The sequence below is a fragment of the Helicoverpa armigera genome, chromosome 5 (genome assembly GCF_030705265.1).
Source record: "Helicoverpa armigera isolate CAAS_96S chromosome 5, ASM3070526v1, whole genome shotgun sequence".
NCBI classification, from domain to species: domain Eukaryota; kingdom Metazoa; phylum Arthropoda; class Insecta; order Lepidoptera; family Noctuidae; genus Helicoverpa; species Helicoverpa armigera.
Window position 1 is genome coordinate 2,145,087 of NC_087124.1, and position 14,628 is coordinate 2,159,714.

The 14,628-nt window shown below is 35.2% G+C and overlaps 1 protein-coding gene across 3 annotated transcripts; it reads left to right on the top strand.

Moving 5' to 3' along the window:
- Positions 1-4,300: 4,300 nt before the first annotated feature.
- Positions 4,301-14,330, top strand: LOC110383083 (uncharacterized). 3 transcript variants are annotated; one of them, XM_049842170.2, is made up of 5 exons: positions 4,301-4,435; positions 8,331-8,507; positions 9,900-10,066; positions 10,486-10,652; positions 13,364-14,330. In XM_049842170.2, the coding sequence occupies exons 2-5, from the start codon at positions 8,339-8,341 to the stop codon at positions 13,560-13,562; spliced, it is 702 nt and encodes a 233-aa protein (XP_049698127.1). In that variant the 5' UTR covers positions 4,301-4,435; positions 8,331-8,338; the 3' UTR covers positions 13,563-14,330. The 3 variants fall into 3 exon arrangements, with proteins under 3 accessions (XP_049698127.1, XP_049698129.1, XP_063890682.1); XM_049842172.2 differs by lacking the exon at positions 4,301-4,435 and adding an exon at positions 4,720-4,840; XM_064034612.1 differs by lacking the exon at positions 4,301-4,435 and adding an exon at positions 5,503-5,656.
- The last annotated feature ends 298 nt before the right edge of the window (positions 14,331-14,628 follow it).

Here is a 14,628-nt window from a genome sequence, read left to right on the forward strand (position 1 = left end):
AAGCTGCCCAGATTTCCACTAATACTATGTAGTGCCACGTTTGGCTTCGAACGAATGTAATGTATGTATGTACTCGAAACTTCATCTTATTTGAGAGACTTGATTGACGTTGCGTGTAACTAATTATTTAGTTGTATATGATTGTTATGATTAAAAAACTATTTACCTGGTTCGACGCGATACGTCATTCAAAAGCTTTGTACCTTTTTCAGGCAAGTTTGATGTCAACTGAGCTGTGTCCTGCATTCAAGATATAATAATTATTGAGACCAGATTATGCCAGTGCTTTCACTTTCTCTTGGAAAAAATTTCATGGACCTGGATATATAGATAGTAGCTTTTAACGGGGTATTTAACATTGAAATATTTCTTTTAATCAGATCAGTATTTCCTGAGATTAGCGTGCTCAAACAAACAAACTCTTCAGCTTATTAATACTAGAAATGATAAAGGTACATACCCACTTCAATCATCTTTTTTATTAGCTAAACGTTTGGAAACCTTACTCATATTTTTTTCCAAAACAGACAGCAAGACAGACACAAAAAGCAACTTGTTGATCTTGAAATCATTATAGAGAAGATTAGAGATTTGTATAGGTCAAAAGGTCATGCAAATATGTTATACTTTGTAATGTAATATTTGACTATAAGTATCGTTTAATTAATATAACTTATTATACGGGGACACTACCACATCAAGCTGCTATCAGTCTTTTTAATAGATTTTCAACTTTGTCTCTTAATTCAATATTAAATTATTATTTTTACTGACTGGTTAAGGTTACCTAACGTTATACCTACTATAATCTGTAGCATAGTAGTGCTTTGTATAATTTCAAAAAACTGAAACCTTGAAGTGTTATCTTCTTTGCTGATTCAAACCATTTTCATAAGGATTTCTTTTTAGGGTTCCGTACCCAAAGGTAAGACAGGATCCTACTACTGAGACTTTGCTGTCCGTATTCGTCCGTCTGTCAGTAGACTGTACCTATCACAAGAACAGTAATAGTTGCACAATTATTATTAAAATTACATCTAATGTATTTCTGTTGCTGCAATTACAACATATAGGTACTGAAAACTTAATAAAATTAATATTTTATCGGGCTCCGGTACAACAACAATTATTTTTATACGGAACTCTTCGCGCCCGAGTCCGACTCGCACTTGGCCGGTTGTTTACCGTGAACGGTGCCTAAAATGTATATTGCATAATTAAATGAAATATAGGCGAAGATAAATAACTTAATAATAAAATACCTACTTCTTATTCGTACTAAGATGCCAAGTAATGCCATTAATTATCTCATGGTCTACTTATAGTGTTTAGTTGTCATTGTTTATAATTATTTAGTTAATAAATATCATTATTGTGAAATTTTCCGTAATAATATGCAAGTTCACCTATGTTACAAAAGGTACCTAAAAGTATTACCTTTAATTGCGTTTGTATTTACCTACCTAGATATAAGACCCACAAATATAGCTCCATAAAGATTTACACAGGTATTATAAAAAACAGCATTGACATTCAATAATATATATTATTTTTCTGCACTTAATATTTTTTTTGCAGTGCGTCACGTACGTCATTCACGTAACTGCGCCATAAAACGAATTTATTTAAACAAAAAAAAAACAATTTGAAACCATTCAAGTAACGATATTAATTACTTAATTAATGAAGACGTACCTACTTTTATTATAAACTTTATAACTTTGTTAACACGTGTATTTTCAACTTGGAGCTTTCACAACTTCTTGATGCCTACATTAATTAGGCTTCGTGGAAATCAGGCGGTTTTAACGAAGTCTGAAACATTTTCTTATTAATGTTTTTAAGTCATACTATGTTTAATATACTTAAGATGGTCTTTCATTCTACATACACCAATATAATAAAACAAAAAATCTAGAAAACCATCATATTGATTTTTCTCAAAAGTTGTTACTTTTGTCAATTAAGTTAATCAGACCACAATTGCATGACATATTTACAAAATGGGCATGCATAGAAAAAAAAAACTTCGATAATATAATAAAGAGGATTTTTTTATTTGTTTGTTTGTACCCTAAAGGCTCTGAAATTACTGAACCGATTTGAAAAAATATTTTACTGTTGACTGAAGCTACACTTCCCTAGTAACATATTATGCTGGTACTGGCAGAATTTAACCGGGACGCGGGTGAAACTACGATAAAATGTTTCAAAAGCGCCATCTGTCGTAGTACATATGAACTTATTCGCGTATGAAGAAACTCACTAGTAAGTTAGTACGTGAAAAGTGTAAACTCTTATCTTAGTAGGCAATGGTGACTGAAGATAGATGTCTCTTTCAGTAAAACCTATATATTTTTTTATCCGACTGCATAAGGTGTTTTGGCAAGTCCATTTTTCTGAAATGAACTGGGAGAAACTTTCGACTCATTCTCTTTACGCAAAAATATTCATTTGATTATTATAGTTATTAGGACACAGGCAATCATATGAAGCACTTACCTAATTCTAGTCATTTTTGTTCTCTATGGCTTAATTCTACAGCTCTTAAAAACTAAATAACTATAGGAATTTAGGCAGGTACATATCCACGATAAACCCAGGAGCCTCCGATTATTGTGTACCTAAGTATTTGTTGTTTGAAAAGGCTGAAAAAACCATTCGGCAACAAAAGCATTTTTTTATTGTCTGCTTATTAAATCGGCAAAACTACGTACTAAAATGCACTTATCACTTAGAGCCTCAATCATAAAAACAACATTGTGTTAATTTAATTATTCAAATAGATTTTTTTTCATTCGTTAAGCCATGCACTCGTTCAAGAAGAGTACCTATGATTATTTTCGCTCCATAATAATATCATACATCTAGCAATAGTTTAACACAGGACCGGGGATTGTCCTTGGGTACATTTCTATAGTGTATAGGTACAGGGATTATCGTCGGTTTTGTGTCGCCATTTCATTAAAGTTGTCTCAAAAGGGCTTCAGCGTTGACTTCGGCCCCACGTTCGCCTTCCAAAAATCCGGGACTCTGTAGTCCCGTGGTCGGGTAGAGTCATACATCTTAATCATCTCAATCTTAGGTAGCAAAAAAACTTAGTAGGTATCTATAAAAAGTATCTAATAATAAATACTAGGTATAAAAGCCGACGCGGTTTCAAGGTCGGTTGTTGATGTTAGTTACATGGAGCAATAAAGGTCTAAGCTCACGGTCCCACACTGATGTTGTTTGATTTTGTGACAATACATTTGAAGTCAAGTACTTAACTCCAACAAACTATCAATAATCATACTTTTGATTCTGTAATTTACTTTGAGGAAATTGTGTACTTTTGCATAAGTACTTACTTCCAATCCCAATACCGTGACAGAAATGGTTTTTTGTAGCTGAAAACTCGACTTTATTGATCTTTATTTTTATTATCTAGTATTTCATCATTTTTTATTAGTGCACTATGAATCAGTTTTCAATGTTATAAGTCAAATCAAGATAAACTCAAATTATTGAAATATTGAAGTATGTTCTTAGGTCATTGCAGTTTTAAGACGAGTAAACAACACAAAAAAGAGTTGCGATATCTTAAGCCTCTACCTACATCCATCAACATTTTTGCATAATGACTAAAACGGAAACTTTCTAGTTTGTACAGGACCACGATTTCTGTGGATGCAAATCATCATGTGACTATTCAATGTACCTACTGCAGATAATTTTACGATTTTATTTTTAAACAATGCTAAGTACAAACAGCGCATCAGATACTTAAATTGAGATAAGTCAATTTTTTATCATCGCAATTAATTTTGTCGCAAAATTGTAAAAAATTGTATCCGTGTCCATTTTTGTTAAGTGTAATACATACTTTATGTGATATTTTTTATCACTACGAGCTCGAATAGTTTCTTGATTTGTTGTTGTATTGTTAATAATCCTTAGTACATGACTTTACATGAGGCATCAGTATTCAACACCACATAGTGACTGCTGCAAGATAATTGCAACTAATTCAGTGAACTTGATTGTATATATAAGTGCTTCTTAATAAGATCCAAAAAACAATTTATGGTTTTTAGGTAAGATTTTTATAATTAGGTACCTACCCATGTGCTCAACATCCATACCTACGGAATCTTTGTATTATTGTGGAATAAAAAAATATTCAGTAAATACAAAATTACACCAGATTTTAAATTATCAAAAATAAAAAAACAAAATTCCCAAACCACCTACGCCTTAACACATAATCTTAATTCCTATACACATAAAAACTCAAAACCAAATTGCTCGCTATGTTGGGCCGTGTACGCGGGCACTAAGTTTGCACTTGCTCTCTTGATCTCAAGTGGGTCTAGGCGAGCGCGCTGTCAGGAAGCGAGCGTGAATTGTCGCAGTCGTGATTCTACTATACAGCTATCTTCTCGTGAATTCAGTGGTAATTTTAATTGATTTATTCATTGAAAATTCAGGTATAATTTTTTGACATTTTCTTTGGATTGCAAGTACACATGTGGTCAACCTATTAACGTACTTACCTAGGTAATAATTATACTATTGTAGAATAACTAACAAAATAATCATTCAAAATTGTAGAACTAGCTGAACTTAAAATTAGTGCTCAAAGTAATGTGTTACAAAATTACATCAGATTCTAAATCATCAGCCACAAACCAAATTGCTCGCATGTGTTGGACCGTGTACGCGGGCACTAAGTTCTGCACTTGCTCTCTTGATCTCAAGTGGGTCTAGGCGAGCGCGCTGTCAGGAAGTGAGCGTGAATTGTCGCAGTCGTGAGTTTATCGCACTAGTGAATTCAGTGGTTTATTGATTGAAAATTCAGGTATTATTTTTCGATATTTTCTTTGGATTTCAAGTACATATGTAGTCAACCTACGTTATAATTATATTGTTGTGGAATAACGTCTAAATAATCATTCAAAATTGTAGAACTAGCTAAACCTAAATTATTAGTGCTAAAAGTAATGTATTACTAAACATAATTATTCTAATACAAAATGACATCAGAATTTTATATCATCAGTCACAAACAAAATGCTCGCTTGTGTTGGACCGTGTACGCGGGCACTAAGCTTGCACTTGCTCTCTTGATCTCAAGTGGGTCTAGGCGAGCGCGCTGTCAGGAAGCGAGCGTGAATTGTCGCAGTCGTGTGTCTACTATACAGCTATCTTCTCGTGAATTCAGTGGGCACTTTAATTGATTGCAAATTAAGGTATTATTTTTATTAATTTTCTTTGGATTGCAACTGCTCCTTTGGATTGCAAGTACACATGTGATCAACCCATTAACGTACCTACTTACTTACGTAACAATTATATTAATATGGAATAACGTACAAAAAATAATCATCCAAAATTGTAGAATTGGCTTAACGTTAAATGTATTAGTACCTAAATATAAATATTCTGGCACAAAATTACATCAGATTTTAAATCATCAGTCAAAAAAATTGCTCGCTAGTGTTGGACCGTGTACGCGGGCACTAAGTTCTGCACTTGCTCTCTTGATCTCAAGTGGGTCTAGGCGAGCGCGCTGTCAGGAAGCGAGCGTGAATTGTCGCAGTCGTGTGTCTACTATACAGCTATCTTCTCGTTTATAGCGCTAGTGCATTCAGTGGTTTATTAATTGAAAATTCAGGTATTATTTTTCAAGTTTCTTGGGTTGTGTTTTTTGGTGGTAATATTTAGAATTTTAAGTGTCCTTAAAAAGAGGTCCTTCTGAATGAATCTGTACTAAAATTATAAAGCTGAAATATTTATTTGATTGAACGCATTAATCTCAGGTAAGTAAAATTAAAAAAAAGGCTATAAGATACATTTTGCGCGCGAGTAGTTCTCATGGGTAGGTACTGGAACTGTACTGAAGCTAGAGTTTACAAAAGATTTCTAATTTCCAAGCATCGTAAACCTAGCTATACTTACTATACTAAATGCCTAGCAATCTAGATCACCAAACTTGTTTAAAACGTACCTAATAAATGTTTTTTTTCCATGGTAGGTAGATTAGATATAGAGATTTGAAGAGAAACATATATGTATGTAAATTAATATTAAATTACGCTAATCACAAGTGATGGAATCTTTTGGAATCCTACAGCGAATCTTCATACTATTATTTCCTACTACTTACCATAGATAAACATATACAATCGGGGACAATGGAGGTATTGTTAGAAAGTTCATAGAACCACTTTGTATGCATAATGTACAAATAGAGAGTACTAAAACCTGAGACTATGGATCCTCTAGTATAAATAAGTGGACTTAGGAATAACATGTGTTTACTAGATAGACATTTATTTAGCTCAGTTTATAGTAAACATCATTCAAATCTAGTGTTAACTTTGTAATATGGAAACAATCAATCTAGACACACGGCAGTGTGTCCGCCAAGTTCGAGCAAAAAAAGCGACACACCGGCCGTGGGTTATATTACACGAACCATTTCGGGCCAAATTCGACCCCCCTATAACTCAAAATCTATTTTATTTACGCATATCAAATTTCTAGTATCTGTTGAGACCCCCTCACTTATCTAAAATACAAAATTTCATTAATATACCTATTATAGGTCTTGAGATATTGACGTCAGAAAATCGCTATTTTTACTATACACTCACTGACTGACTGACTGACTGACTGACTGACTGACTCACTCATCAAAAACCTAGACCACTTCCAATTGTCGTATTGACTTGAAATTTGGCACGGAGGTAGGTCTTTATGTCAAGGTAAAGGGAAAAATCTGAAAATGGCCAAGTGTGAGTCGGTTTCAAAATAATGAAGGTGTTTATACCCCTAAGGAACTAAAACGAACTAAATTTATCTATATTTATATAATATATCTTCGAATGGTCGTATTGACTTGAAATTTGGCATGGAGGTAGGTCTTTATGTCAAGGTAAAGGGAAAAATCTGAAAATGGCCAAGTGTGAGTCGGTTTCAAAATAATGAAGGTGTTTATACCCCTAAGGAACTAAAACGAACTAAATTTATCTATATTTATATAATATATCTTCGAATGGTCGTATTGACTTGAAATTTGGCATGGAGGTAGGTCTTTATGTCAAGGTAAAGGAAAAATCTGAAAATGGCCAAGTGTGAGTCGGTTTCAAAATAATGAAGGTGTTTATACCCCTAAGGAACTAAAACGAACTAAATTTATCTATATTTATATAATATATCTTCGAATGGTCGTACCGATCTGAAATTCGTTACAAAGGTTTGTATTTAGTCAAAGTAAAGTAAAAATCTGAAAACGGCCAAGTATGAGTCACTTTCGAAAATAATGAATGTGTAACTTTGATCCACGAACATAATATATGATAACATGTCATGTCAGTCTGTTGGTAAATCTAGTACATTTAGTTAATCTAGTTTATTTCTTTGTAAGAAGCATAGTGCATATTCAAAACTTAATAATAAGAAAACAATAAAATAAACAACCTTACAAAAATAAATGAAATCCCACCCAAAACAAAAATGTGAAAGACTGCCAAGTTCGATAAAATGGGAATACTTCGCCTATAAAAGAAGTGAGATCTGAATAAGTACCAAGTTCCATACACATACCTTAGTTAAAAATAGTTCCTTTTTAATGATGTTACTTGGCAAGTTTCAATAGAAAATTAAATACTTGATTCATTGCGTTTAGTAGGTTTATAACAAGGTGTGTGAAAACTTGCCAAGTAACATCATGAAAAAGTAACTATTTTTAACTAAGGTATGTGTATGGAACTTGGTACTTATTCAGATCTCACTTCTTTTATAGGCGAAGTATTCCCATTTTATCGAACTTGGCAGTCTTTCACATTTTTGTTTTGGGTGGGATCGTATATCTTATCTAAGTGTACCTACTAATATAATAAAGCTGAAGAGTTCACTTGCAATAAAATGTAGTATTGATAGTACATTTATAGAGGCAGACTAGTTTCTATCCGGATGCGCGAAGCATGTAGTTCTCCCAAGACACGAGTAAACCCGCTGGCGTAAGCTGGTATTTAAATAAAGCATCTTTCATCACAAGTACCAAAGTACCCTCAATAGATATTGATTTTCTTTAAAATTCTAAACGTAAAAAACGTAAATGTTGGTCCCGCGCCTGATCTCTTTCCGGTCGTGTCGGATTGCCGTCGCATCAGGTTATGAGAGTGAAGGAATAGGGAGTGCACCTGTGTCTGCGCAACTGCTTGTGCACTATAATATATCCTGCGCAGCTGGCTGATCTCATTAAATGAGAACAGCCGCCGGGGCCGAAATCGGCCGTGGACGCCATTCATTAAAATTCTCAGTCAATAATTTTGTTCCCCCAGGCTATCCAATGGGCTTCAAAAGAGTGTGGGACTCCTCCTGCCCCCGCGTGTGGGACAAATGGGAGGACAACGGCACCACGTGGGTGATTCGCGACCTCCCGCCGGAGGACGATGAGGAGGCCATCCAGATACTGGTGGAAAACCTGTGTACTGATGAAGCTTTGTGTGCTATGAGTGGTAAGTTTTATCACTTAAGTATCATAAGCAGCGCGATTGCTGTGCACGGGGTGTCGGGCTCGATGTGTCTGTGCAAATGCTTGTGCACAATAAAATGTCCTGTGCAGCTGGCTGATGTCCTTAAAACTTCTTTCATGTCGTCAAAGCACTACTTACAAAGTGGTCGTGGTATACCTACCTACATTTCTTTTGTTTCTGGCCGATGTAGCTTACCTAATGACTTCTTTCAGCTGGTACATTCATACATAAGGTTTATCTGGTCGGTCCATCTTATCCTTACTAAAAGGATGAAGGTAAAAATGAGTTTCATTACAAAACGGCTGAACTGATTTTATTTGTTTAGTAGTTAGGCGTAGTTCCCTCTAAAACCTAGTTGATTAATAAAAGTGAGCTCATCGACCTCATTCGGGATGGACAGATCAAAGGTTAACAATCAACACATGGTCTGATCGTGCCGATAATACGTGACCATGTAGGTCATGGATTTCATTAGGATTTTGGAAGACACGTTAGTTGGAGGGCTTTCTACATCATAGTTGGGAAAATGCTAAGCAGATGCTTACGAAATTACGCATCAGATATCAATTTCTAAGCATACCTAAGTACTTAAAGTGATATCGTTGTCCTAAAAGAACTACAGTACCTAGCAACTGATGGTAATGTGTCTAAAAAGATAGATTATCTCATGTGTATGTACCGTAATATAAATTATAGTCTCTTAAGTATTAAATGACTGGCAAAACCATACAATTGGCCATAAGTGTCTCCTATTAAACAATCGTTTAAAAATGACAACAAAAACACTCATAAATCTACTTTACATTTGTTTACAACAAGAAATAATACGTTCGTACCTACATATTAACGTAAAACGTTTAAGTATGGTATATTGTAAATAAGGTATTATTAGTGCTGAAATTAGCGTGGCTAAACTATTATTAACATGTAGCCTTTTCAGTAGCTTATTACTTTGTTGTTCTGCAAAATGGTACCGGAGCTAGTTAAAGGTAAAAGAAATATTGTACGGTTATTTTGTATGTAAAATATGGATGTCAGATTTTATTACAGAGTGGTTTTGTTACTTAGAGACATGTGAAGACGTTTTCATTTAGCATTGCTAAAAACAACTGCTGTACATAAGCTTCATTGATTTCTAAAATCTAACAACCAGTTAACACAAGGACATTATACATGTAGGTGAAAACTTGGGTGAAAAATTCGAATAGGCAGTCACTCCATAAAACAATGGTTTTCGGGCAATTCTTTTAAACTGGAAACTAAGCCAAGAAGCCCAATATCTAGGAGAAGGCTACGCAAACAATAACTTACAGCCTTCATGTTCAACATCAACAGTTTTCCTAACTTTATGTCACCATCCAACCTCTGTTCTAGATCTCATCAATGACCCAGTAAGCGTGCGCAGTATGACAGACTTCTGGAGAATATACCTCTCACAAAGAATGTCTCTAGGATGCTACGAGGAGAAGAACGGTCAGAGCAAGCTGGTGGCACTCAACGTCTGCCTAGTTGAATGCCAGGGGGAAGAATCTGATGATGTGGTATGTAGACCGATTCCTGACCTTACTTTAAAGAAAGATGCTAATTTATTGCGTGTACTTTTAAAAAGGATAAAGTGAGTAAAGTACTTCGATGAAATTTTGGCATGGAAAGATGATACTGAAGAAGGATATAAGCTAGTTCTTCACTATTTTATTGTGGGTGCGGATAGTTATCTGAAAAGGGTGATGCTTAAGGATATTTAGTATAGATACAGTTATCTTAATAATCGCACTGCGGAGAATTTTGAAAATCGCATTAAGATTGACGTATTGTGTGATAACAAATGATAACTTTGTGCAAGCACATCTCAAAATGGAATCACTACTGATATAATATTTTAATTAAGATGTAGGTAAAGATAAGTTCTCCACACTGTTTTCAAAAACCAGCTAAGAATATTTTGAATTTTATTTTTCAGATCGAAGGCGAAAGCTGGAAGAACGTGTATGGAGCCTTAAAAGTAGCGGAGAACAGAGTAGACCACTTCAAGTATTTGGGTTTGGACAAGGTGCTGTATGCTCTCGGTTTGGTGGTCAAACGGGAGTACCGGGGATCAAGACTTGGAGCTAGAATATTGGCTGCGAGGTGAGCAAGTTACCACTATCGATATTAATATTATAAAGCTGAATAGTTTGATTGCTTCCTTGAACGCGCTTAGAGAAAACTACTGGTCCGGTGTAAGAAAATCTTTCAGTGTTAGATAGCCCATTTAGGCTATAGGCTACTTTTTATCCGAGTTCGTGCGTACCCACGGGATGCGGCTGAAACCACTGGCAGACGCTAGTGTATTTTACATAGCCTTCGCCAAACTTTTGGTCGTTGCGAAACATTGTGCAAATCGGTACGCCTATCCAATTTTATTTATCAGAGGTTGGAGGTGGGACCAATAGACCTACATATCTTTATAAGTACATATTACGTCATCTGATTTAATCATATCTTTATCTGCATATATTATGTAATATCATGATAATGACAATGCGGACAATATCAACAGTTGCGCAGGCAATAAAAATATTCGAATATAAGTGGTGAATGACTGATAACGATACACAGGTGACTTTGACTCATAAGAACAACTTAGGTGCAAGTCATAAACTGGCAAGAATGAATAATGCTAAAAGTAGTTTTTCAAAGATCATTTGTTTGATGTAAAATTAAACTGTATTGAGATAGCCGTTTCCCGCGAATTTAGGTGCTAGAGTCCCGGAGGAAACTTTACAATACCTACCTACCCATACAAAAAGTGTACTGAATTCCATACAAATGGGAGGTGTCAGCAAATGGCTGAAAGCTTGGGTGAAAGCTTACTAAAACAATAGCTCAGAGTCACATTTATTACATAAGAAGGATAATTATGTTCTTTGATCTTTTTTTTCAAAATTATAATTAATCAAAATCATTTGGTATTAAGATGATAGTCGTGTATCAAATGCGTCATAGTACACAATATTGTTGATAAAACAGCGGCTTAACTAGGTAGGTATAAATAGCTTTTGACGCGCGTAATTGACATAATGATCTTAGGTAGGCTATGCTAAATTATCTAATATATAAAAATAAGTCGGGTTTTCCTCCCTGACGCTATAACTCCAGAATGCACGAACCGATTTCCACAGTTTTGCATTCGTTGGAAAGGTTTCGGTCTCCGTGAGGTTTATAGCAGAAAAAAAACTTTATCTTTTAATCACCAAACAAAATGTTACATAAAACGAAGCCATCTGGTGGCGAAACGGAGTTCGCCGGGTTTGCTAGTATTGTTATATGATTATCAAAATAACTATATGTAAGTATTTAAAGTTAAGTAAGTAGGTATACCTAATTGGCATGACAACGACAATCAATGCTTTGATCACTATAATCAGGCGATAAAATAATTGTTTGCTTGAACGCGCTAATATCAGTAACTACCTATTCGCAGTAACTAGTAAGTAATCTAGTCACCATTTATAGAGGAAGCCAAAGCCGCTGGCGGAAGCTAGTTAACTTATAAAGCAGTAGTTTGTTTGTTTGCTGAACGCTCTAATATCAGAAAGGACTGGTTCAATTTGAAAATAGTGTCAGTGTTGATTTTTTATCCGTGTGCTCGAAATAGTTTCCTCAGGACGAGGATGAAACCGAACAACTATTCATTCATAGAACAAGTTAATAACGCGGATTATAGTACCTACCTACAAATGCGTCGTGTAGATAATAAATAAATCGCTTGTTTCCTCTCTAAAGAGATCATTCGACCTCTATATTGACCTTACGCTACTAGATAATGTGTTATTTATTCTAGGCATTCTATCTATTGTATAAGCTAACTCCATTCAGGTTTTATGAATGTAGGTACTTGTACTTGCAACTAAGTGCAACATGAAGGTTAAAAAACGTAACGTAATTACATACTTAGATACCTACGTATTGACGCGAGTCCACTGCTAGCATATCATCATCATCCTCCGAGCCTTTTTCCCAGCTATTTTGGGGTCGGCTTCCAGTCTAACCGGATGTAGCTGACTGCCAGTGCACTGCTAGCATATGTTCGCGCAAAAAGGTTACAAACTCGCAGACATTTTGGAAATGTTCGCACTCTGCTACTGTTTGCTAGAACGAGTAGACCCAGAAGATGTGTGCATCAGAGCCGCACGTCAGCAATCACGCCTTTAGAAAAATAGAGGTAAATTATTATCAAATGCAGTTGGATGTTAATCGCATGCATACAACAGTTTGCATCTAGTTAATAAACAAACATCTATCTATATCTAGTTTAGGTACATGTGCGTACGAGCGCGAGTGCGTTGTTTACGAGCGTCAGTGTATGTTTATGAAATACTTGGTCACGTGGATATCTATGTACCTACTTAGATCTATGACAATATCCTAGATCGCTCGGTATTATGTCTTGTACATTTACAATGGGCTAATTTAAGAAACACATCATCATTAAAGAACATACAATACCCCACTGAAAGCAGGACCCAAATTTTTCCTGGGTCCTGGACAATATTGTCAAAAAAGCTTCGCTATATTACTGAAATCATATTTTCAAATAGGTCCCGTGCCTACTTCCTGAGATTAGCGTGTCCTAGCTTAATAATATTATAGTATCTAGCTGAACTATATCCTATCTCCTGAGCCTTTTCCCAACTATGTTGGGGTCGGCTTCCAGTCTAACCGGATTCAGCTGAGTATTCAGTATCTAGCACCTATATTTGTAGGTACTACATTCGGACAAATATTTTTTTCTGTCCTTCTTTCTAGCTGAACTATAGTAGGTACCTAATAATTAACCCCACTCTTTCTCATTCCAGAAAACCTCTAAGCCTCCACAACGGTATAAAAGCAACATCGACCCTGTTCACGGGCCCCGCGTCTCAGAAGAGCGCCGCCCGAGCCGGCTTCACCACCATAGCGACCATCACTTTGAAGGAACTCGCTGAGGCAGGCCTCAACTACCCCAAGGATGAGAATAGGTGTATTAAGCTTATGGTTAAGAGATTTGACGACTAATAACATGGATTCTAACGCAGCATAACATTTGAAGGTGTATTTATTAACCAACTTAAAGAAAAAGGGGGGGATGTTCCCAATGTATTTTTAACATTTTTATCAGGAGTTGCGAAAGTCCCCGTAGGTAGGTAGGTACCCATAACTCATCAGAATCATAGCCCAAGAAGTTAATCACAATAGCCCAAGTTATGTTATTCCATAGTTACCAATAGTTTAGCACAGAACCGGGGATATAGGTAGTCCTTAGGTCAGACGCCAGCAGGTCAACCTACCTGAATTTATCAAATTTTACCAATCGAACATCAACATGGACCCTGTTCACGGGCCCCGCGTCTCAGAAGAGCGCCGCCCGCGCCGGCTTCACCACCATAGCGACCATCACTTTGAAGGAACTAGCTGAGGCTGGCCTCAACTACCCCAAGGATGAGAATAGATGTATTAAGCTTATGGTTAAGAGATTTGACGATTAATAGGAAATATTCTACTGTAATATAAAAGTTTTAGGTGTATTTATTAACCAACTTTAACAAAAGGAGGCATTCAATGAATTTTTTAACGTTGTTATCGGCATATTTTATATAATAATAAAATTCTATTTAAATTTAATCTTTGTATTTCTTTAAGAAATAATTATTGTTGTAATATAATTAAATCAATAGAAATTAAACGAGTCCATTTAATTAAGTAGTTTTAATTATTATAAGTTAATAAATAATCTGTAATTTTTAATAGATGTTATTGCATTGCAAATAAAACTAAATATATTTTATATAATTTGTTTTAATTATTATTGTCACAAATTAATGCTGGATAAACTAATCAATAATATACAAGTAATATAATTATAATAGCATCAGTCAACTTCAACAGAAATGATATAATATTCTCAATTATTGTTTTCAAACAGATTATACTGATAAAAATAACTTCATCAGGTATGCATTACATATAATATGGTCTATTCAATTTGCAACAGGTTTTAACCCTTAAGCATATTGTGCTAAGGTATATTATTGACTACCAGGACCAGCCTGCAGAACATAGTTTGAACAACGAAGTTTAGTTT

Bases quoted from the DNA above. Each gene is read 5' to 3' on its own strand.
- LOC110383083 (XM_049842170.2), top strand. From the start codon at position 8,339: ATGGGCTTCAAAAGAGTGTGGGACTCCTCCTGCCCCCGCGTGTGGGAC. The intron at 8,508-9,899 runs GTAAGTTTTATC...CCTCTGTTCTAG, and splicing joins AGCTTTGTGTGCTATGAGTG to ATCTCATCAATGACCCAGTA. The intron at 10,067-10,485 runs GTATGTAGACCG...TTTATTTTTCAG, and splicing joins GGGAAGAATCTGATGATGTG to ATCGAAGGCGAAAGCTGGAA.